The 25,945-nt window shown below is 37.3% G+C and overlaps 1 protein-coding gene across 1 annotated transcript in view; it reads right to left on the bottom strand.

Moving 5' to 3' along the window:
• The window catches only part of LOC139686820 (uncharacterized), a 103,522-nt gene that overhangs the window by 10,029 nt on the left and 67,548 nt on the right, over positions 1-25,945 (bottom strand). Inside the window, exon 2 of the mRNA XM_071583890.1 lies at positions 980-1,163. Coding sequence (XP_071439991.1) covers positions 980-1,147 — 168 coding nt within the window. The 5' untranslated portion in view covers positions 1,148-1,163. The remainder of the gene's footprint in view (positions 1-979; positions 1,164-25,945) is intronic.

A 25,945-nucleotide genomic window follows, 5' to 3' on the forward strand; every position in this document is an offset into this window, starting at 1 on the left:
TATTTAAAAATTAAACCAAAGATTGGCATGCTGCAACTGAATTATTCATTAATACACCATTACGAAGCCTTTATATTCTCTACTTTACTTGGTGGGATGGGTGATTACCGCTGTGACGAAGAATATCACCATGTAGTTGGGGTGGTTGGGGGAGCATCTGCATCAACACCACTTTTGACAGATTTCGCGGTTGTCACTAAAGCCATCAATAGAAGTAAATTATAATTAACAAGTTTTCCAGTCAAAAATAATGTGTACCTAAAGCAATGCGGTATTGATTTGTTTTTCTTCGGCCATCTATTATTTTAAGGGATAAGTCTATCCAGCTGATTGTTTTCATGATGTAAGTTGTAAGAGTATTTAGATATTTAGTATAATAATTTCGACATGCAATATCTAACAACCTCAGTAATCAACCCGAAAAGCGGTTTAATTGATAGGGTTTGCCATCACCCAAACCTAAGCCCAACGGCGCGTTAATTTTATACGCCTCGGTAGAGTGCCAGTTTCTATGCCTATATAGTTTCTCAAGAAGAACTTGTAATCAGAAAAGATCATTCTGCTTGGGTAAAGCTGAGGGAGCCCAGAGACGTCACCGGAAATTGATGCGATGCAATGTTATATTGTTATGTGGAAGATGGGAATCTAAAACGCGTCTCTACAAAGATTTCTTGATAGATAAAATGATATATCCTGATTAATCCTCAATCAAAAATTGTCTTTTACAATATTTGTAAAAACTTAAAAAAATATATTTCTGACGCATATAATTTTCTTTTCAACCCCCCGTGAAAGTCTCACAGTGAATATTGACATTGACAAAGTGTTTATCTCCCCCTTTGATGTCATCGTAGTAATGACAGTCGGCCAACGTAGCATCACAACTCCAGGTTTCCAACGGAGAATATCGAGAATATAAAAATGGATCTTAGCGGCCCGAGCTGGAAAGGGTCGCCATATATACGTAGTACTACATTACCTGTAAATATGGACTGCATGCCGAGAGGACTACGCGGTGGGCTTTGAGTCTTTGTCCTTCACAGCACAGCGTCACGTCCACAAACGTTTCCGTGGCTTGGAGCTCCTCAAGGAACTTGAGGACTCCCTCCTGGTGGTGCTTCCATTGCACGTGCAGATGGTTTTCCATCTCTCCTCCGGTCTGCCTGTAAATTAGGAGAAAGACTGTTTGAAAACTTTAATGCCGTCGGGTTAAGGTGATGGAAGCCAGATATAAAAGGTTAACAGAAGTACTGAAAGTTAGAAATAAGCTTAGATTAAAAATAAGGGAATTGCGAAAAAAGTGCGTGCATTGTTAGTATGACGCATTAGCCGTGCGACCACGTCCTCGGACAGATCTTGTATAAATTAAGAAGGAGAAGAGGGCAGATAATTGGTCAATGGAATGGCTGCATCTAATTACCGCCAAGCTGCTGGAATAAAAATGAAAAAGATGTTCTTGCCTAGTTTGAGAAAGCTGGCACAGCATTAGGGAACTTAATTAGGTATCAGTGCTATTAACGAGCTAGTAAATAAGCGTTTAAGTTTGACTCATTTATTGACCACCTAAAGATTGCGTATTCTTTCAATATACTCACGAATTCATGTCGCCCTGTGATAGGATCACTGCGAATAGAACCACCAGTTGAAATTCCGAAATTATAAGTATGAAAGAAAGAATAATGGAAACAAATACTATGGGTTCTTCGGCATGGGAAAGCTATATTATCATTTCATTGCAGCCTAACACTATGTTGCCATAAAAATTAAAAACATAAGCTATGCAATACTGTATCATGCCTGTTAGTTTCTGCGTTTCTGATTATCAATGAAAAAGTTATATGTTGTTCTCAAAGAAAATAAGCTAATAGTTCCAAAACCATCTCTTGGCTATAGCTGACGTGTTTAACTTCATACATGCATCTCGCTGACCCATTTTCCATTATTTGGAGCACTCTACATCCCGAAACCGAACGATTAAGTCCACTGAAAACTGAAAGTTACTTGATAATACTATATTTCATGTACTTAGTATTCATCATTCAAGAAGACACATCCCTTATATTCTAAAGAAAAAACGCAAACTTGCAATGATGACGCTATGTTATATATGAAATTCAACCCCGAAAATTTAACTGATTAATTGATTAACACCTTTCCCCGAAGAATAAGATAAGTTAATCTTGCAAAGACCAGGGCCCACTGAGACGAAACCTTTTGGAGAACGCATAGTGGCGTTTTCGCTTAGCGGTCACCCAACGCAGTGATTCACTTCCCGAAGCTGTCCAATATCTCCTGTGCACTTGAAATACTAACTGTAACTGTAATTGGTAAAAAATATCTGATTTTCTCTCTTAATCCTCCGCAATTCCTTTCATTGGGGCAGGTGGGTAAGTTTCTGAAGTGCACTTGGATGATGCTCGGCACATGACGGCTAAGGAATGACACACGTTCGTAGAATGACGCACTGACGTCTTGAGCCATGTTATATACTGATTCAGAAGGGAAAGAAAAAGTTTCCACCTATTATTTCTGAATAGAAAACATTAATCGTTGCTTTTGAATTTTTTCCATCCGTGCCGAGCAATTCTAGGGAATTATAACATGCATTCGTTTGCCGAAATTCGTGTATCTGCTTCAAGTCGAAAGGTCGTCGAGTGAAAGCTTCTGAGTCGGTTAATTTCGGTAGGGAAACGATTTCCCCTGTATATCAGTCACATTTCATGTAATTAATTTTTCCGTTTCGGAGAACGACAAGTGTTTCTAAATTATCGAAGCTAGGCGTTCATGATTTCACGATGAATTATACGACAAGGTAATCTGGGAAGAAGTGAATTATGTGCATTATTACTTTTGCCTTTAAAAAAGTAAGCAATTAACCATCCCAGGAAAGCTTAATAGAATCAGTCTCCACCGTCGGGACAGTGCCGTACATTTTCTTGTTTTTGGGTAAAATGAGATCCTGGAGTAAAAATGTATGCTTGCGACAGAGCCAAATTTTTCGAGCAGAAATTAAAAAAAGATATTCTCATTTCCTTTCTTAAAAAGTCGATTCGGAAAAACTGAAATCTCCCGTTTATTTTCCTTCCGAGATCTTCGTGCGCTTTTGGAAGACAGTAATATAAAAGGTGGGTAATCCACCTGGATATCCAAATGTCAGCTGCGGTTTTTCCCTCCACGAAAGAACGGTTTCGGGGCGGGGGTGATGGGAAAGGGATGATTCGAAAAATACCATAATTGGGACATAATTGAGTTCGCTGGACCCCGAGTGATTTGCTTTTCAGAATACGAGCAGACACGGACCGAATCACGGCCAGTCTTCCGTCCCGTGAGCCCGCATGTGTCCTCTATCCGAAGGGAACTAACTGGAGGGCCAATTTCCACCAGCAGATGGAGGAATAGGGTGCGGGAAAGGCGATAGCGGGAGCCTATTACCGGCACGAATGACGATCGCAATAATCCTCCAGGGGAGCCGAGCGTGTTGTTGGAAAAGATAGCAAAAAAAATGATGGAGCACCTGCGAGAAGACCTGATTTGCCGAAGTGGGCGCTGAGATATGTGACTTCCTCGGAGAGTAGCAGGGCTTTCCCAATAACTCCGAGGTTTCCCTCCGAACACAGTTTTTTTTCTCCAAATTACTCTATAAGTGTCTCATTCGCTACCACAGTTATTTTTCTCTCCCGATAATGGTTTGTAGTTCCTGAAAAATCGAGGTGTGTTTTTTGCATGTGCGTGCGAGTTAAAGAGAGAAATAGAGAGAGAGAGAGAGATATTAGAAATTATATCATTTTCGAGAATGAGAGGATTCAAAAGGGGAATGGGTGTTTCGATGCTATCAAAGGCCTGAATTAATGAGCCGAGACAACGTCTAACTACTGAAATTTTGTGAATTGCAGCTTCGTACATTATGGCATTACCATGCCCGCTAGATTTCTACCGTATTTTGCCAAAAACATTAATCCTGCTTTGGCATTTAAGGTGCCTTAACTCTTAAAAAATATTGCCACTGTTAAGATTATGATTAGTCAGATAATGAGGAAAATCATATTGTGTTTTTCCGTTCATTCGACTTTCATTAAATGTAGATATATCCTCGTAAAACTGGCATTTTCAATTGAGAAAGAGCCCAACAACTATATGGGAAATATCATTTTTATGATTATTCCAGGAATATCTACCAGGTTGTTGCCTTTATTTTGGAGGGATGGCATTTAACTCTCTGGAACCTTTGTTTTTGCTTCGAAATAATGATTCGAAATTGGCTCTCTCATATTGCGGGTAAAAGTTAACAACATGTCAGAAAACAAATGGGAGAAATTAAATTTATAACATTAAAGGGAAGATCTACATGGAAAAAATTAAATTACAACGAAGGTGAATAAGTGTTACTAATTCTGGAAGTTTCTTAAAATCTGTGTCTTTGAAGTTTGGCCCCAATCTCATCCGTTTGAATTTACGCATAAAATTATTTTATGTCTAACTGATACTTGTATTATCAATGAAGATTTGAAATTTTTCACTTAAGACCAAAATAACGATTTTAATACTATTGATTCTCAGTGTGTTTTGAAGAACAATATAAATAATTTATTTTTCTATTAAACTATCTTATTCTTTTTCATTAACGAAGTTTATTTATTAAAAACAAAGAAACTTGCTATGGGACTCGTTGTTGTTTTATTTGCAATTTAATATTTGAACTGAAACTAGAGTATTCGTGAATCGATCACTTTCTCTACAATAATAGTGTTGAACCTAAATACATAGCTATGGGAAAAAAGTATTTTTCCCGCAAAAGGATGGCGGAAAATATCTGAACTTTGCATAGCACGTATTATATTAATATTATTTTTTTAACAACGAGGCTCAGATAGTTATCGTGTAAATTGATGATATAATTTCTGAGAACATCTAATATTTTCTGCATTTTATCTCTAGATCCTTATGATTGTAAAATTTGTAAAATGATTCAAATCGGACGGATAGTCATTTATTACAAGACTTCATAGTTACAAAAGGACGGAAAGGAATATGTTTTTTTATTATGCTTGAATTCGGGAATGTTGAGACGTAGAATTTATTATGTTTTCTCATTAAATGAGTGACTCCATCAAATACTATCAAATAAAGCTTCTATCGTATTTAATAATACTAATAGATTCATAGATTTTCCCGAGTTGGTTAAGTATCAACTTGAACCAATTCTCCGAAATACACAAAATCCTGAAAATTAATTTCACATTAGTAAATTAAAAATTTGCCTTGCTAACTATAGAAGCACTTTCCTCCATAACTTCGTTTTGGGGAATAATATGCAATAAAAATTAATTTTGAAAGTAGAAAATATTAAGGCAAATAGGGATAATTTTAAAGAACGTGAATCAATGTAAATATTACAAAAATGACTTGCCCGCGAGTGCATGTAGCGTGTTGCGCAATATCGTGGGAATGCGGTCGATTGATCCAAATTGGGGAGCGGGTATCATTGCCATGCTCCCTCAGAGCCTCTGAATTAATATATATATATATATATATATATATATATATATATTTATTTATATATATATATATACATATATATACATATATATATACATATTAATGAATAGCCTTTTGTATCTCGACGAGCGCATGTGCGTTGTATCTACATAAGGTTCTACCTGGAAGAAGAAAATGAATGTGTAAAACGAATAGTTGGAAATGCAGTAATGCCGTCGTGGAAGAAACGGGTATTTCTCATCAGTTGCACCCAAAATTGGAAATTTTACTGGACCTTTCTCCGAAAAAATATAAAAACCAGTTTAAAGTCTCCCAGTTTGTAAAATACTCCCGTGAAAGAATGCACGCGGGCCCTCAAATTATTGTGTAGGTAACTTTTGTTTTAAGATTCCTTTTGCATGAAAGTACATCCCGACTCCGTTCCTCGTGCCATCTCGTCGGCAATCTAGAGAGATATTTATTCTAACTGTTATTCAAGCTCTTCGGATTAAATTCAATGTCCATTGCGTGTACGGTCTTGTAAATATAATATGAAGATAACGGTGCATGGATACGTCATCTTTATTGAAATAGTTCGCTGCCATTTCCTTAATTGTGAATTGAATTTATTCACGATGTGATACCATTTATTTAGGTGAAATTATTGGAATAATGGAACTCGTAATTTTAAATTTGTTTTTAAAATTTTTACGATGTTTATATTTACGTTCAGATGGTAGGGGAAATATATTTAAAATAAACAAATTAATATATCTCGCATTTATTCATTCCTTAGTTTGATGGGTGCATTAATATTTATATTAAGTGGCAATTTAGTTTTCAAAACGTTCATTGAACAATAAGAATTATTGAAATTAATACTTTTTTGGACAATATTTGAGCATTATGTTTTTGATCCCTCGTTATGTTGATTGATCATTGCCACCAAATATTAATCGCCCACTTGTTACGTAATGTTGTACATTGATTCATAATTTTAAATTTATTCTCAATCCTACAGAATATACAATCCTAATGAAGCCGAGTCTCTATAAAGTATATCCGCAGATTGTCCTGGTGTGTGCTCCCCTATGGAAGACTTAGTCTAACAACTACACCCAAATATTTCACTTGACCGGCCGTAGTTAGCACTGAACCCTGTATTTCATATTTTACGTTCCGCTCATCACTCTCTTCGCTCCAAAATTTAAAAACTGCGCATATGCCTAAGTTAAGTACCAATATCCATTCCATGCAGCAATCCGATATTGTGTCCAAGTCTCTAGAGAGTAGCTCGCAATATGCCGGGATTATTATTTCACTGTATACCACCGTGTTGTCTGCAAATACAGGTTTTTCCTGTAGATGTAATTTAGTCTTATACTTGACTTGGAAATTTTGGCATAAAAAACCGTTGGACATGAAGGTGTTTAATTAGCATCTATATCGGGAGGTCTGCGTCTTATTATGAAATATTCCTTCCATTGATCCCGACTAATTGGCGTGAGGGGAGTTCAGTGAAAAAATCATGTTTAAATAACAGCGTGCTTCTTACCAAATGGGCGATGAATGGGATGCGAGGTTTGAAGTGCTGTGTTGGCCCCTATTTGCAGACAAGATGATTGAACTTCACGACGGATGACTCACTACCGAAATTGACAATGTACTAAAGTAAGGTCTGATGCATTCCTGGCGTATTGTGTGGAGTAATGAGTCTTCCACCTGGTGAGTCTCCATCCTAACCGGCGTTTCGATGCCCAAGTCGAGCATCAGAATGGAGGCCCACCCGGCGGAAGACCTGAGAGGACTTCCTACACGACAAAATGCCAGCTACCACGCGGACCATTTTACACGGATGTTTTCGGTACACAATAAAATACACGCATCTTGTAGGATACCCGCCCACAAAGCCGCTCATGTAAATAATATCTCTTTATTTCAATGAACAGGTGTTCCGTGCAGTTAGTGCTGCAGCACGCCGCGCACCGAGGGAACTTTGGCACCCTGGGCGAAGAGCCTTCCTATGACACCCCACTTTCCGTCTGTTAAATATTTCCGTACCCATGGCAAACTGCTCATTCGGCGCTCCTGCTCCTACAGAACCAGCTTCAAGATTCGTGAAAGTGAATAGAAACCGGTATGTACTGTATTTCCGTAGAATAACTTTGAGTAAGTTCGTCGTGCGGTCGGTTCGGTCAGAGATCGGATTGTAAGTCGAATTTCCATCGACTCTTTAGTATTTCCGTCGACCTATTTTCTCTGACGTCCTATGCAGTTTTAACATCTAGAAGGCACTGGTTGCTTCCCTCCTAATGTGGCAATTTAAGCGATTGCCAGCTCTAGCCATAGTGTAAAGCGATGCATTTTCCGAAACCCTCGGGGATTTTTACGCAAATCATTTAGTATTTAGCAAATTAGCTTTGCTATATATAATAAAGTGTTTTGGGAAAGACATAGTAGTAGATATTTTTCAATTAATTTTAAATCAATGAGTATGCGGAATTAATGATTACCATAAGCTGTGAAATAATTTATGTACTTAGGTCCACGAGTGGCTTCTGGACTGGAGAAGCAAAGTCATAAGAAAGGGATGAAAAGCGTTCGTTAAGTGTTTCGTTTCACGTCGTTAAGTTCACGTTGCTAGTTTCTCCGGTACCTCGCAAGCAAACGGGTATTACAAGCCTCTGGGTTTTAACGGCGGCAGCCCAGAAGCTAGCTCATTTAGCTTATCTCTTCACCTTAATTACCTCTTCTGACTGAAGGTTCATAGAGGGTAAGTGCAGCATTCTCAGACTGTAATAGCGAATTTGCTATTCGAATTCCTAGGGAAACGTTTCACTACAGTAGATTTGACTAACTTATAAACGATAAGTAGGAGGCCATTGGAGGAGAATTCTCACAATGATTTTCATTGAAGAGTGCATTAAAATATTGAAATTATCAATTTTTTAACTATAAAATTAAGACCGGAGTTCACACGCAGGCGTCTGGTGTTATCACTGCACCTTGGGTGTACCTACTCATTTTATATTTTTGTTACAATAGGATTATTACTCATTAGAAATCCGTAGAGAATTTTTTTCTCTGCCTGTAATCCCATAAAAGAAAGTAGTATATGGCAGAACATTACATATGATTTTTCAAAATTTTCTCCTCAGGGCGTATTCTCGTCTCATTTTCTCTAAAACCTGTTCTATTTCTTTTATGGAAATCAAATGGATCGCCTAATTTTCTCCACCCCTTAATTATTAATGGATAGCAAACTGTAAACTTTAATTACTAATGCCCATAGAATACATTTCAAACAGAACACGAAAAGATGCATGTAGCTATGGAAAATATTTCGAATCCATTTTAAATAGCCCTTTTCTTTTTCTTGATTCTTTCCTTCCAGGCAGAGGTCATTAATAACGACGAGAATCAATTTAGATTCTTTTGTCCGCCTCGCTCGGGACTTCCGTTAAACAGCCGTTAGTCACTTCACAGGGGAATAAAAACTGAAAGAAAGGAGTTTGTTGAAAGGAAAATTAAGACTAGTCAGAGTGACTGTCAGAAGACTTTGTAATTGTGTTACAGCAAACGAAAACAAGTCGTTATGATGTAATTGTACCATGCACCGTCGGAAACAATGCTTAAAGTTAAATTTATTGATATTTTCTTTGAAATAAGCTAATGTATATACTTACATTACATTTAATGTATACATACTTTTATGTCACGTTAGTTATGTGTCCGTTTATGCCTTTTCTATGAAAGGTATTATATCGTGTCAATGCGAAGATTATTTTTTATGTGTGTACATACCAGTTTGTGTACGCGCAACACAGCATTGAGTGAAAATTTTATTTATATTATATTACTGGAATATATAATGGTTTCCCTTGAATCTTCTACTTCAGGATACATATCTAACACCTTATATACCAAATTGATAAAAAAACACCTCAATAATCTGTCCCAGTCAGTCGTTAAAGGGTGGATAATTGGTAACGACTTTTGCGGTTAACAGTCTGTTTGCGTACTTCAACAGTTTAAGGTGGCATACAGGCCAGACGAGCAGAAATGTCAAGATAAAAAATGCAAGCTCGTGGGCAGTCGCAAATATTATTCTATGGAATTAGACATTTGGTTACCGGTGTCCTTCTCTCCCTCGTATTCACATCGAAAGAAGTTATATATTGCTGTAAAGCATTAGCACTACTAAATATATTCTCTAGACTCAAATGGCCCTCATTTCTCAAAATGGCCAACGCATCGAGGATAAAAGAGACCATATAGTGTAGCCGATTGAGCGCATTGCAGCGATGGTGGTTCAAATATTTGGGTAAGTTCCCTTCTAGACATTCGAATCCTGATATAAATGAAAAGAGTAATAAATTATGTTTAGTTTTTGAGGAGCCATCGAGGTTTCTGGGAGGAACAATAAATAACCACAATATGTAGAAAGGCGAGATCGTTATACTCGTACATGAACGAATCGTTATGCGCATTGGGTGCCGAGGCCAATAGTGAGCTACCCGCAACGGAATTAGTTATAGAAGCGAGTGGCCTTAAAATACACTTAGGTCACTTTACAATATACTTTTTTTTAAATATTTAAGTAGTCGTAGCAAAGTAATGCAAATAGATAGATTGTGCCATCAGTTACTCATGCTGACAACCACAGTTTATCTTATCATAAGGTCTAACCAAATAATTCCTTAGTCAGTGAAATATTACATTCTGACATTCCAAAAGAGGAACTTTAATGTGGTACACTTTAAAATGAGCAGAATATGAATTGGGGAGACAGAAGATGGTATTCCTTAATTTAAAAAAATTACAAAACAAAGGAAGAATATCCCGTAAGCACCTCTTTGTGTGAATGAGAAAGGAATCAAAAATAAAAACATTATCTCAAACTTTTTATTTGAAAAGTTTAATAAATAATGAAGTCTATATATGGCGGCATATTCATTTTTTCACTGACAATTGGCTAAAACTTTATCGCGAGGTGTAATTGTCATAACGTGCATAGTCCTGTAGATTTCGATTAACTGAATAACAGATAATACTAAAAAGCATAAGGAGAATCAGGATGGGCAGCATTAATAAGGAGAGTGAGACAGGGATACCCGCTTTCGCCCGCACGTTTCCATTTGTGTGCCGGAGAAACGGAAAGGGAAACGTGGGGAGGGGGGGGGGGGCTAAAAGTCAGAAAAAAAGCAGACCGAGAGTTAATTAAGCAGGTGAGATTTGCGGATGAGCAAGCGTTTGTCTGCGGGTTTGCAAAGTTCAATCTCAGTTCTACCATCAATAATTAGACAAATTCACATTGTAACATTCACATACTGGAGGATTGAGTCGCCCGGTAAAAATACTTATGTAAAAAATGAAATTAGCATACATTTCGAAATACGCCGGTAAAACTGATAAATATTTCAATCCGAAGAGGACAATGAATTTGGAAATAATATACTTCAATTTGCATATTCCTTTCGAGGCGAGAAAATTGATGGTAATTGCTCTATTGCCGTTAACGAGTTCGTCGTCGTTCGTTCGATCTCATAATGCCTCGAATGCGTAGATTGACGTAATAAACAAACACCACAAAGCTATTTCAGTGATTCCTTAATGCAATAAATGTACAAATGCTCTAAGGCCAGACACTCAACCGAATCCTTTGCTAAATGGAACTGGAAAAATGCTTAAATATTAAAAAATACATACCTAAATTCCTAAACCTATAAAATGACGGAATGCAAAAATCTAGATTAGTTTTCTATGAGTATTATATCTGGTAAAACTGTAAAATGAGAAGTTTAAAATGACATAAATATGTATACAGAAAACAGTAAACACACTCAATAATCTTCACCCTACTGTCATTCTTAACCTTATAAAATAAAACAAAAACTAACCTAATTACACCAAAACGTTTATATATCCCTAGAACTATTGATGATGACTCCCAAAATATAGTAAGAATGTAACTATCAATTAAAAAAAGAAAGAAACCGATGACTACAAAATCTAAACGCATTCACACAATCCTCATCTAACACATACACACACACAGACACACACATACCTCACCACGCTCACAGTCGGCTCTACGTATTTCCATCCTCATCACTCAGCGTTCAAAATCTCCCGCTAGTTGTGCCAGCCTTGCTTGGGTTCTCAAATATACATATTGCGGCAGTTTTAAGATACATCTTCAACAGTCGCTCTTCTCGAAAACTATAAAAATCGGAGTCGGTTTGATGAGCAGAGGATAGGTTTCGCACTAGGTCCATCAGTGCGTGAAATCAGACGTTCAGGTCAGGGGATACCATTCGTCTACCTTCGAATAGAGCTTCCTAGATTGATATGGAACTCGTTATCAGTTCCGGAGCCACTCCATGGTGAAAACCTAGCGTTGCGAGGGATCCATCTTTGAGAAAAGAGAAATTTTGAGTCACTTCGAAGGGGTAGCAGACCTTTTACTCAAAGAACTATGTCCCTTTTACTCAAAGAACTATGTCCCTTTTACTCAAAGAACTATGTCGTCCATGAGGCGCTGTTCTCGAACTCGCAGCAGTAGGGTATAAGAAAATGAAGTGCAGTTGCGAATGGGAAAAGAAATCGAAAAACACTGTAGTCGCGCAAGGATTTTGAGATGCGAGTGAGGAGAAAAATGGAATTAATAAAATGGACAGTAAGGAGAACACGTGAAGATGTTCTAGGTATGGTAGGAGAAGAGATTAGATTATTTGGATAAATAGAAAGAAGGCAGTACCAAGGAATGTGGAAGATACTGCGAGGCAATAGGATGCTGGAGACATAAATATAGAGAAGAGTGCGGTAAAAGAGAGGTCAAGGGGGGGACAGAATAGGTAATTTGGATGGAATTAAAGGGGGTATAAATTATGTGGTATTGAATTAGTTATTTTAGTAAATGGTAAGGGGTTGAAGGATATTTTGTATCGTAATAGGGCATAGAGGTTTAGTAATATGTTACGCCAGGATTCATCGAATGCCTACTCCTACCCGGTAGACCGCCGCTACTAATAATGATACTGTTCGTAGAGGAGTAGAATAGGAACAGGAATGAGGTCTCGCAAGTATTAGACCTAAAAAAGTCACACATCTTGAGCTGGGGCTGCCGTGGCCAATCGCTCAGATTTGACTCTTGGGTAGACCGCCCTGAGACGCAAGCATTAGGCCAAGGGCGTTTAAGAAGTGAACAGCGGCGGATGTTCGATGCCCAACTCGTTTCTGGCAGATTTCCCAACGCTTTTTCAATTCTTGGTCCGTCCAGCTTTCGTTGGTGAAAAAGGTGAGCACGATGCATAGAAATGCCGTTCCAGTGATCCCCCTTCGCCGTCTTGAAAAACATTCAAATTGGAGATAGTCGGGATATCTTCACCTAACCAAAACTGGTAAGTAGCTCACAGGTGAGCCTGAATTACACCAACCCGCCGAAAGTGTGGCTGGGAGACGAAAATTTTGAGCATCGCAAAGTGGTCTTCGTGACTGCACCGAGAAATGAACGCGCCAGAATATTCTCATTCGCCAAAAGAGATTAAAGAAAGAGCGATATAACCTTCCAGAGTGTGATAAATCATTTGTTCATATTATGCTATTTGAAAGCAAACCTATTGAAGGAGTCTTACTGGCTTATACGTGACGGTTATAACCTTCAATTAAAGAAGTTCAAGAAATATACCCACCGGGAACCCGGCTGTAAGGTTAATTTCTTCACCCGCTGGAAAATTAATTACTCTAGATCAACCATAAAGTAGGTTAATCAACATATGGAGAACCTTAAAAGATAATCAACCGAAGTAAATTTTTCGAACGCTGATTTGGGAATTTTAATTAAAATTAGATATTTATTTATCAATTATTTGATATTTTTCTGTTAATTGTAAAATGCATCAATGCTGTAATCCCCTATTTACGTACATGTGAGACTTTCTTCGAGAGTGATTTTAAATCTATAACATCTATGGAAATTACCACCGATTGAGCTCTAATACACCGTACTTTAGATTTCAAAGTGCGAATCTAACTTTTGCTTCGCACTATAATAATTAATTTTTTAATAGAATTTGGTTTTCCTGATCGTCGGCAAAGATATCTTTTCCATTGTTCCACCGCTATATGCATGAATATAGCCACCGGTTTTGGGGGAGCAACCAGAAGGAGAAAGCAAAAATTCCGTATTCACTGCCCTTAATATTATTTGTCACGGTTAACACATTTTTTATAAATATTGACAAGTCTCTGAACTATGTTGAAAATAACTGGAAACATTTTAATATCTCATTGGAAAGCCTTGAGGAACCACGGCGATCCTCTAACGAAATATGAAACAGAAATTACCCAAATGATGTGCATCTATGTGGCACCATTCCAGCCACCGTAAGGGTGTGTACTAAGAATAAACACTTTCATATTGAATTTCACTAAGTGCCATCACTGCTCTCGACAGACTTTGTGATACTTTTGTGTAAACATGCGATTCATCCGTATATACGAACACTAATGCGGGATGAGTAAGGATATGTTACTCTAAACTACGTGTGCGCATCATTTTATGAGAGTTAGAGAGAGAAAGAGAGAGAGATAGAGAACAAATATATATGCATGGAAATACGTATACGATGAAATAATAGACGTTTTACACCCCGGAATTTGTAAGTAAACCTTTGAAGAAAAAGGTTTAAATTTTGCAAATAAAAATATTAATTCATTTTGTAAGACTAGAGAATACCAAGATATACAATTATAATATTTTATCGGAGAAATTTATTTTCATAAAAATGCAAACGTACAATTTTGAATTGATATTCCAAAATTTAATTTTGCTTACATACTATTCAAAATATTTCAGGAAAATACTAGGACTTAAAGCAATATTTAAGGAGTTTAACTGCGGGGAAATTATTTTACGTGAATTTTAAGATTCAGTTAAATGGAAAAAATAAGAATAAAATGAAAAGTACAAAAAACACTACACAATCAAAAATAGAAAAATCAATATTATTAGATTTAAATTGGCTACTGCAAAATAAAATATTTTTGGCAGTTCCTCTTCCTATTTTCTTAGATTCTAGTCGGTATTTAATGATGTCTTTACTCAATAAATGTATAAGAACTTAACGTTATGTAACGGAAGAGGTATGGAAAATTGAATTTCTTAAATTTTTTCAATCTTAACATCCATTAGGGCCACTGATAACTTGTGGTCACACATTACCTCATCCTATTTTTTACTATACTGTACATGTCTTACTCTTCTTCACCTCAAATTGGATTCATATAGCGGATATATTAAATTTATTTGCAAATGCAAAATACAAAATGTAACAAATAAAATATTGTTCCTAATAATTTCGATCGATATTTCAGAAATTATTCATTTGGAGATTTCAATCTCGATGGATATCAATTCGATAACTTTTTCCTTTCCAAGCGGAAATGTGTGAAATACCTTTTGAGGCTACCGTCTTCATGATTACGGGTTACATTTGGTCTTCGGGGAAAAAGTGAAATGAAAAGATGTGAATGATTACCTTCCTCACAAAATCTAGGCACGTTATTGCATTCGGAAATCGTTCGTGGAAATTGCTGTCAAATATTGAGGGCACATAACAGACATCACCCTCATTGATCAAAGCTTATCGTTTGATTCAAAGGAATGCCAAAAGAAGTAATTCCTCCCCTCTATGAATTCAGCATTCTTAATTGCTCCAAAAGCACAATTTCTTGTTTCGTCATAGCTGAAACTTTAATGAAAGGCAATTAAATGCATCGCAATTGGTCAGATATCATCGCAGAGAAGGCGAAAAATATGGGCGCGATTCATAATAGGCAATCCGGAAAAAATGTGAACAAGGCCTTCGATTTCCAAGTAGCTCCTTTCCCTTGCTACCTTTTCTATGTATTATAGTAACATCTATGTACTCACCATGAGGTGGTGGCTGGCTACGCATCCGTTATCTCTCTTGTCATAAAAACCTCTAGACAAAAATAGCGACTCGTCGCTGTTATAAGTACTTCTTTTAAGGCAACTGCAAATCACCTATCTAAATAACGTACGAAAATATATCATAAGCCACGCATGATACTAAACTTCTGCTTGATATTCACATGATCTTTGCTGTCATTATCTACATTTTTTTCCACTAATTAAAATAAAATTCAAACTGGGTGCTGTTCTGTCCCTTTGTTAAATTGTCCTCCCGTGAGTTTAAATACGAGGTTCGGTTCTCATACAAGGTTCTTAGTCACTTTTGTCGCAGTTATAAATCGCCGACCGCGGTCTCTTTCAAGACCAAGGCCTGGAATGACGTGTAAAAGTTTAAAATGCGGTGGATAATATATGATCTTTTAGAGAAGTAGTTCCTTTATTCCCGACACATATACGGAAATTAGACAAGTTCTGTAACATACCATAATAGGCATTGCTATTCCATGTTTAAGTTTGTATCCGCCCATGAAAGAAACCTCCAGCCCATACAAATGTCATCGATGCCACGCAGGAAAAGGCATCCATACTCTTCCCAGTCGTCCTATATGTTCCGATGCACCACAAACATTACGATGCGTGTAGGGATTCGCCCCCTACGTCAATTCCCCCCCCTACTCGAAGTTCCATCGGAGTCCCTGCCCTCCACTCTCATCCCCAAACTCCGATGCATTCATCCCGCCCTGTCCCTGAACGCGCGGCTCGGTCGCCACGTAGTTCCCCGACCGATGCCGGAAATGCGGTGGACCCCAAAGTGGGTGGTGGTGGATGGGGTCAATGACGTCAATCCACGGCGGACACACGAAAAACAAAACGCCCCAGGTGAAGATGAGGAAGGTACGCTCGAGCGGACTCGGGAGTGTGGAATGGCTTTCGTGCGATTTTCGCTCTGATTATCCTTTCCATCTCTCAAGGAATTAATTCCCTACCCTCCTTGTTAGCACCTCTTTCCCCTACCCGATCCTATCTCCACTGCCTCAAAGACACCGAGCCATGCGTGGAAGGGTTTTGCCATTTTGATGGATGCCTCTGTTACTGGGCGGATCTGAGCCCTCTGTTTGTCTGCTTTAACGAATCCTTTTCCTTCGTTTATTTCTTTGTCAAGAGTCAAGAAAAAGAGCCGTTAGATATTTAAAAGGGGTAGATTATTTGGAAGGATTTGCAAATAGAAGTAAATCAATCATTTTTCATCCAGTTTGAAGTCAAACGTGGCAGAATTTCCTCTGGGTTACCCAAAAACATTTTTCCCGTAGAAAGTTTGTGCTATTTCCATTAGTTTTTCTCCACCGCTCACTCGCGAAAAAATTCCACATCAAAAGAATATCATATTAGACCTCATCGTGTATATGCCGGATGAAACTGTGAATTAGGTCAAAGTTGTAGATAGCTGTCGCTCGTCTCAGCTTTGATCTTGGGTTATATTAATTTATTACCAACGCAAGGAACGCACCTGATTGCAAGAAATTAAATCACAGCTAGTTCATTCAATGGATTCGGAATTAATAAAATTTTTAGAATTTTCAGAGCGGAATGAAGTAAAGATGGCAAAAGAATTTCAGATTTCTTGCATACCAGGTTCACAGTACGCGTCAGGACTAACGCCACAAATGTTTAAAATAACGCGGAAATAAAGTTGCTCAAGTTACCAAGTGGTTATAGAGTATATGCAGGGCGAATCTTAAAGAAATGAAGTTACACGATAAATTAAAGCAGAATACTATATATTTAAGTGCTATAAATCAGTGATACTCATCTTTTGGAATTTACGGTTCTAAATAAGTTTAACATATATTCTGAGTATGCATTCGTTGACAAGAGTTTTTAGAATAATGAAAAACGACTATGAAAAAACATATACATTACTTTAGTGGTACCGATGTCAAAAAATAAAGTTTTCATAGAATATTTTGACTGGAACTTATGAAATCGTCCTATTTAATCATTTCAAATTCTTTTTATAATAAAATCCTTGTTAAAAGTTCCGGGAATCCGCATGCAACACGGCTAATTAATGAGTGTTCCTAGTCACCACGGATGGAGGTGGCCTAATTCCATGTTTCACTCCGCGAAAAACATCCCACAGGTTAGCAAGAAAAAATAAGCAAAATTCTCCTGTTGAACCGGTTTCATTTATGTATTAATAAAAATTCCGACTCACCGAACAGATTGAAATTTCCTTGAGAGATGATGGTACTTTCGTATATTGCGGGATGATGGCGTCGGTTCTTCTCATTACGCGGGCGTTAGCGGCAAGGAGACAATGAAGTCCATACTGGGCGTGCATCCGTCGCAGAAACAGGACCCCAAACGTCAAAGAGAGCAACTCTTTCCATGATCGAGTAGAGTTCGCCCTGAAACCGGTTCGCAGTTTTGCGGAAGTGATGCGCCTTACCGCTACCGACTTTTAAGACATTCTCTTGTATACTAAAATTAAGATTTAACTCACGCGTCCACGGGATTGAAGAACTTACATGAACGAAATACTTTATTTACTTATGTCAATTCTTTGGACAATCTAATTTAATGTAAAATTTTTCCTTTCTGCGAAATGGACATGTTTTTTCGGGTCACTCCTTCGTGAATAACGAATTAAATAGTCATTTAAAGTCATTGAAAAATCACGGAAATGATTATCAAGCATATATATTTTTTCACATCTCTTGAAAATGTTTCTCTATCTGCTTCTACAAGGGCAAATGAACCACTATCTTAGAAATCAATACATTCCATGTATGAGGAAAACCTGTTTAACTATACGCTTAAAAATCGCTAAAATATAGCATCTATTACGAAACTAGAGTTATGCTTGCAATTCTTGAAGTGAGTAACTAACTTAATATGCTATACTATATAATGGGAGTTTATACGAGTTGGTAGCTTATATTCAGAGGGTTTTAATTAAATACGCTGGATAAATCATATATAAATATATTTTTCCTTCTTTAATTTCTATTTAAACCATAAACATATTAGCAATGATAATTGATAAAATGCAGCACACACTAGGGGAGAACACCGATAGCCAATGTATGAAGTCCCAGAAGTAGGAAATAAGAATTATAACGGCCGAGCAGCTACGAGAAAATGTCATGGAATCTCATTATTTGATGGAATACGTTTTTTATAAAAAGTGTCCAACAATTTTTATATACTGCGTTCAATTTTGTCAATGATTTTTTTCCCAGTTCTCCAGCCATAATTAAAACATTCAGCGAGGTTAATAAAGTAAATATCTTCGAAGTTAGAATATAATGTAACTTTGACCCTTTATAAATAGATATCATAAACCTTTGACACAAAAATGTTCTTGATGAAAATAGTAAAGCCTTTTTAAAAAATATAATACTTTGCCATTCCATTGAGTAAACAGGCATCATAATAAAAAAACCAACTAGTAATCTTTTCCTTACATTGGATTTTCAATGGGGTACAGTGCCGAATTGCACAAGCCATTACTGCACGAATTTAAGCGTTCGTTAGCCTAAGGCAGACCGTGACCTTAAAAATAGATTTGATGAAATATCTATATCCACCTGCTAAAGAACAATTTACCGCCGCCGGTATGGATGCCGTGTAACCTATTGAGTCAATAAAACTTGTCGGATTACCAAAAGAGGACCTTTTAATGAATGGATAATTGACACAATGACTATCAGGAACATTCGTAAGAGAAAAATTTTCCATGAAGTATTTTCCCTGTAAAGTTTGCAGAGGAAGGGTGGAATTGGTGCGCTGTACAGCAAAGTTAAATCTTTATCGGGAAGTTAGAAAGGAAGGCCGATGATAGCAGTTAGAGATAAGGCGGGTAAGAAAATAGTCGACGCAGGAAAGATCCAAGAGAGATGGAAGGAGTATATAGAAGAACTGTATGGTAGAGAACTTCGACCAACAAAGTTAGACATCGAAAAAGAATATGACGTAGAGGAAGATAGCTTAGGTCCAGGCATGCTAGACGATGAGATACAAAGGTAAAGGTAAAGACTACATCATGTGAGGACTACAGGACAATAAGTTTGATATCCCACGCAGCTAAAGTTGTTCTCAGGATCATAAACAAAAGGATAGAGAGTAGGGCAAATGATTACTTAGGGGATGATCAGTTTGGGTTTAGGAAGGGCAGAGGTACACGTGATGCCATTGCAGTAATGAGATTATTAATGGAGAGGAATATAGAACACAACCAGGAGGTATTTGCCTGTTTCGTAGATTTCGAAAAAGCGTTTGATAGAGTGAATTGGGAAAAACTAATGAGTATACTACAGAAAGTAGGAATAGATTGGAGGGAAAAGAGGCTAATCAGCCTCTTTTCCCTCCGACCTGTACATGTCTGAGACTGCTCAAGTGCGAGTGGGGAACGGGGAGTCCGGATGGGCACTGTTAGGAAGAGGTGTAAGGCAGGGTTGCGCATTATCACCGTTGCTGTTCAACCTGTTTGCAGAAGAAATGATAAAAGAGGCATGGGAAGAACTCGAGGTAGGAATGAAAGTGGGCGGGGAATTCGTAAAATCAGTTAGGTTTGCTGATGACCAAGCTTTAGTTTGTCAGTCAGCCAAGGGGCTGCAAGCATTGCTGAGTGAATTGGAAATTCAGTGCGACAGGTATGGGATGGGAATCAATATTAATAAAAAATGGTTATGCGATTTTCTAGAAAGAAAAAGGCTAGACTAAACATTTAAATAGGAGGGCAAAAACTGGAGCAGGTAGAACAGTTTACGTATCTGAGAAGTGTTTTGGACCAACACGGTCAAAGTAGTAGGGACGTAAGAAGAAGAATTGCGCTAGGAAAAGAGGCTTTCACCAGGAGGAGGGAGTTGATGACGGGGACGTTGAGTAAGGATGTTAAGAAAAGACTCGTAAAAACTTTGATATGGAGCGTAGCTATGTACGGCGTGGAAACGTGGTCATTGAAACAGGCGGATAGACGTAGATTGGAGGCTTTTGAAATGTGGGTGTGGAGAAGAATGGAGAATCTGTAATAAGACTGTAATTGAGGGTAGAATGTTAGGCAAACGAGGAAAGGGAAGGAACAGGATAGGGATGTTGGACGGGATGAAGGGAGGAAGAAAGTACTCAGAGATGAAGAGGGACCTGATATTGAGTAGGATGCTGGATTTTGTGTTTTGCAAGGAGTCACAAAATGTTTTATTTAGTAGCTGTGTCCATCCAAAAATCTACCTTAACCGGTAGATTACCTAATAATAATAATAATTTTCCCTGTATTGTTATACCCTTTTTTTGGGAGAAGGCAAAGGATTTTGGGAAGCATTGTTGCAACTGTTCAAATTTGGGATGAAGCTCGCATTTAAGGCTAGAAATAACAAAATTATTGATATCAAAAGAATCCCGTCGTGTTTCACTGAGATGTATGCGGAAAAGTTCATCTATTAGAAAAAATAAAATTTCACTATGTCTTTTCGCTAAAAGAAAGTCATTTCCAAGAATTACTCATTAGAAATAGGAAGTAATAAGAGTGCGGAGACGTACGAGGGTTTAAGTTTCTTGGTGACAATCAAGTGAATAGGTTTTCGTCATTGTTTTCCTAGCGAGTTTAAAATATATATGCAAAATATGTGTCCAAACTTCTAAAGCTGTATATTTTAAGAAATTTCGTACTGTGTCCACTGATGTACCTTGTTTATATTACTTTATGGATGAATTTTGTTAGAGAAAAAACTCGATATTTTCCTTCTTCCAAGTCAATATATAATCATTCAAAATTTTAAAAAAATCGTACATTTAACTGCTCTTATTGATTTAAAAACAGCATATTAAATGGATGCTTAAGTTGTCTCCATGGTTAGGTATTTTATTTGCTGTCGATATTTTCAGTTATTGTTGAATTAATAATAGCTGATTAAAGTATTATTAATGAAACTTTTAATATTCGAGTGTGCATCAAAATCTGGTAATGTGTAATATATACGTGACAATGAAATACGATTACTTCGATAGAGAAAAAATTCATCTATAACTCCTTTTTCATACCTACTTTATGTTTATTATTATTAAATTTTCCTTTTTAGAATTTTATTTGCTCACTGCTGACTCAAAATGGTTTAATACATTTGAAAAAAAGTTATTGCAAGAAATCGATCGCATGGGTTAGAGCCAGAGAAGTTACGGCTGATGGTTGAACAGATTGTTTTTTTTCAAACACATATTTTTTTGCGAAATACGGAATCAAGTTATGCAAGAGACTTGCAGCGAGGCATGCATCGATCATGGATCAAAGAAGGTTTATTTTCATCCTGAATCAAATGCCAGTCAACCTTCGCTGGTGTGGAAGGCAAGTACTATTCACAAAGTCGGGCGTGGTCACGTGGGTAAGGCGTATAAGCGCCATGAGTAATCCGGAGAGGTAACTCGTTCGGTGCCGCGGGTGATGAATGTGTGGCGTACTAATCGTGACATTTTTATTCTAACGTGGATGTGGAGCGTTTCATAGAAGTAATGTCCGTAGGAATAATCTTGCTGGCGGATTGCGCCAATCGAGTGAACTAATGACGACGCTTTTTCTATAGTCTCCTTTTACTTTATCGCCGTGGGATATTTACTTTTGAATTTTGTGGCTTAATTTAATTGATGAATAAACATAAATAAACAAATAAAATATAACTAGCGATTGAATAAGTCATGTATACACATAATTAAATCATTAAAATATTATATTTTTTAGGAGAAGATAAGCCTAAAACTAGCGTTTCCAAGTGTATTTCTGTAACACTCAGTTATTTCAGGAGGCAGAATTTGAATGTATTTTAAACATTGCGAATTATAAATTTTGCCACCTCCAAGTCAATTGGCTACTGTTTTTACACTTTAACTCCCAGGTCCGATGGGCGGAACATTCACATCCAATTCCTTAAGTTGTACATGCTAAGTTCATTTTTCTCGCTCGCGGAATTTATTTCTTTTGTAAAATAAATATTGGTCGTGCGATTTCGAAATAAGTTCCATAAAAATAGTTAAAATTCTCACCGTCATCATAAAATTTTGTTTTCGATTCGATATTTCGAGAAATATTAAGAAAAAAATCCAAATTTCTTCAAATTTAGAAATTGAAATTCAAATTGTAACTCGTTGCCTGAAAGGTATCAATTATAAAGTTCTACCAAGAGACGTGCACTTGCATAAGTATTGCATATGAAGTTATCGTGGTTTGTTGTCTGAGGCGTCAATTACGGTTGTGTAGTTGTTCACTTAGGTAGTTGATGTTTCCACTCGTAGGCAGTTGAAGGACAGGCTTTTCGTAACCAATACAAGCACATTTATTGCTTTATTCGTGTTTACCTGCTAACAGGGTAACGTGCTTCACGACACGAGTTGAAAGTACCTACATATATCTACTGCGATTATAATTCCGCGTGTTTACCGGATGCAGAGGAGAGTTAAATGTATGTAAGAAGTTGTGACCCTAAGAAAATTGTAGATTTAGTTTTATTAATCTGAAGAATGGACATCATCATTAACCCAAGAAATAGGATTAAATTATCCCACTTAGTTATCGCAAGTACGCATATAGTACATCACAAATAAATCCTTAAGGAATCATTTTCAAAAGCTTATGATTTTACTGAATTACTCTTGTTTATTTTCAGCCAGAAACATAAATTTTAAAGCACTGAAAATATTAGGCACGATATTGCCATACTTCACCCAAAAGATCGTGGCTAATTTACGGGTATCTCTGTTGACACAAAGCTCTATGATGAGATGTACATGTGTAACTACTTTGGAATGATTGATATTTACTATCCTTCAAACAGAGTAAGCCAGTGGTTTGCTCTGATTTGGGTTTTATAAAAATAAATAGATTAGTCAAACTTATTATGGTGGCCTAATTTACCCCTGTCACAAATGCGTTGAGAAATCAGAATATTTTATCAAGCAGCCTGTTCATCATCATGCGTATTTCAATCTGAAGATCGGCTGACTGCAGCTCTTCATTCTTGTGTAAATGATAACTTCTTAATGTTTTCATCAGTCTTCTGTCTAGTATCCCTCACTGGTCCCCATATTTGGCCTACAACGTATTCCACTTTCTTAGCTGTCCAAACTATCGTCTTCCCTTTCATCTCATCAGCCCCTCATAACTTCTTTAACCAACATTGACTACTACCTGCTTGTCTTATTTCCCCCCTGGTTTTTCGTCTTCATTTAATATCCATTTGATTATCCATATATTTGATATCCGGAAATGGACCTAGAAGGTCAAAGTAGTAAGGACGTAAGGAGAAGAATTGCGCTGGGCAAGGAGGTTTTTACAAGGAGGAGGGAGCTGATGACACGGACGTTGCGTAAGGATATTAAGAAAAGACTCGTAAAAACTTTGATATGGAGCGTAGGCGCGGAAACGTGGTCATTGAAGCGGGAGGATAGACGTAGACTGGAGGCTTTTGAAATGTGGGTGTGGAGAAGAATGGAGAAGGTGAAATGGCCAGAGAAGAAAACAAATGAGGAAGTACTTGGTATGGTGGGTGAAGAGAGGGGCTTGTTAGGAGCAATCCTACGGAGGCAGGAAAAGTGGATGAAGGGGGTAATGACCGGCAGCGGGATGTTGAAGACTGTAATTGAGGGGAGAATGTTAGGCAAACGAGGAAAGGGAAGGAACAGGATAGGGATGTTGGACGGGATGAAGGGAGGCAGAGAGTACTCAAGAGATGAAGAGGGACTTGATATAGAGTAGGATGCTGGATTTTGTATTTTGTTAGGAATCACAAAATATTTATTTAGTAGCTGTGTCCATCCAAAAACCTACCTTAATCGGTAGATTACCTAATAACAATATAATATTTGAAATCCATATATTTGATATCCATCGTCTTCATTTTATATCCATTTCAGTATGTTCTTCAGTAAGCTATCGCACAACAGGATGTTCCCAATCAGCTTTCCTATTCTTAATAATATTGAATTGAGGTAAAAAAACCCCGAGAACATGCCAAATTTGTACTTAATTACACCTATGAATTCCGATTTCCTACCCATTTCAACCATTTTTAATTTTTTAGATACCACATAGTTAAATTCAACGTTATGCATTTAAAGTAGCCATCTAACCAATTCCATCATCATAACGAAGTGATTTTTCTGGCGTGAGAAACTAACTTATTCAGGCTGGCTTTGAAATTTATGAGCGGAGAGTTCTAATAGTTTTCTCCTGCTGCATCGAAGAGAAACTCGTGTGTCGACGCTATTTTATCGTTCAAGTTCACGGTCCAGCCTTAGAACATTGATTTATCACCCAGTGAAGTGTCTAGAACAAGAATTGTTGGAAAGAGCGAGGACCCAAGCTTTAGTTGAAAATAACTCTTTGCTAATTCTCTTAGCGTGACAGCATGCAATTTTTTAATGCGAAAAATTATGATAAATTAGTGAAATTTTGAGTTCTCAATTGTCATAAAAATTTTTAAAACCTCCTGTCTCGCCTCTAGACTTGGATCTGTTCATGTAATCTTCGAAATATTGAAATGAAATATACTTGCGGGCATATACTACAGTAAGATGATTTTCCAGTATTCAAACTATTATCTATAGTATACAGGAAGTAAAAAATGCAATAAATCACTTGCACTCGAGTGAACTGCCGTGTTTATTCGAGCGTGACTCGCATCTTTCCTTTCTGAAAGGCGAAAGAGAATATTTGGATTCTCAGGGCGTGTTTAATCAATTACGAGTGGCAGTTTTTGAAATGAAGCCACTAACTCATTCGTCGCTTTGATTTTAAAGCATGAATAAAACGTTTCAGGAATTGAGTATAATTATCCACGCAAATCATTTAGTAAAATTCAATCCAAGTTATGTAATAGTGGAGGTAAATGTCGGTTTCTATAAATCTGGACTTCTGTTCATTAGTCACAGTTTACGGAAAGCAGGGTAGTCAAGCTGCTCCTTTCATACCCTTCTCCGAGAAAACATTTAATAAGTAATAGAGGTGTGTAATCAAGCCATACAAATTGTGTCGGTGCTCCTTTATTTCTTTTGTGTGTTTGGAATCTCAAGACTAACTACCGACTACCATGACAGGATTTCTGAATTAACCGTATATCTCAAGAAAGTCTTGACCACCTTGACGATGCTATGACACCATTGCGAGTTAAAGCTCTGCTGGGGAGGAGAGAGGCTCTAGGGGGATGACACAATGGGTTTTCATAAACCTGCTGTAATAGAAATATCTCGGAATGGAAAACCCTTCACGCGCGCGAACATATTACCGATACTAGACGCAACGTTCGGCTTCCGCAAGTTTTGGCTCTTGATCGAGGTCACCTTCTCGTTTATTAAGTCGCTCAAGGAATGATTGGGTTGGCACTTGTATGAAGTACACTGAGTGATTGGCTTAATGAGGCATAAACGTCCTAAGTGAATTTATATTGTGCTTAACTCTCTTTTTACCCTTGATTAAGTCTATTTAAAATTTCTGCACACATGTATGCACTCATGCACTCAGTGTAAGCAAAACAAAGGTTATGC

This window comes from Hetaerina americana, unplaced genomic scaffold (assembly GCF_022747635.1).
Source record: "Hetaerina americana unplaced genomic scaffold, ioHetAmer1.1.p SCAF_15, whole genome shotgun sequence".
Classification (NCBI taxonomy): Eukaryota; Metazoa; Arthropoda; class Insecta; order Odonata; family Calopterygidae; genus Hetaerina; species Hetaerina americana.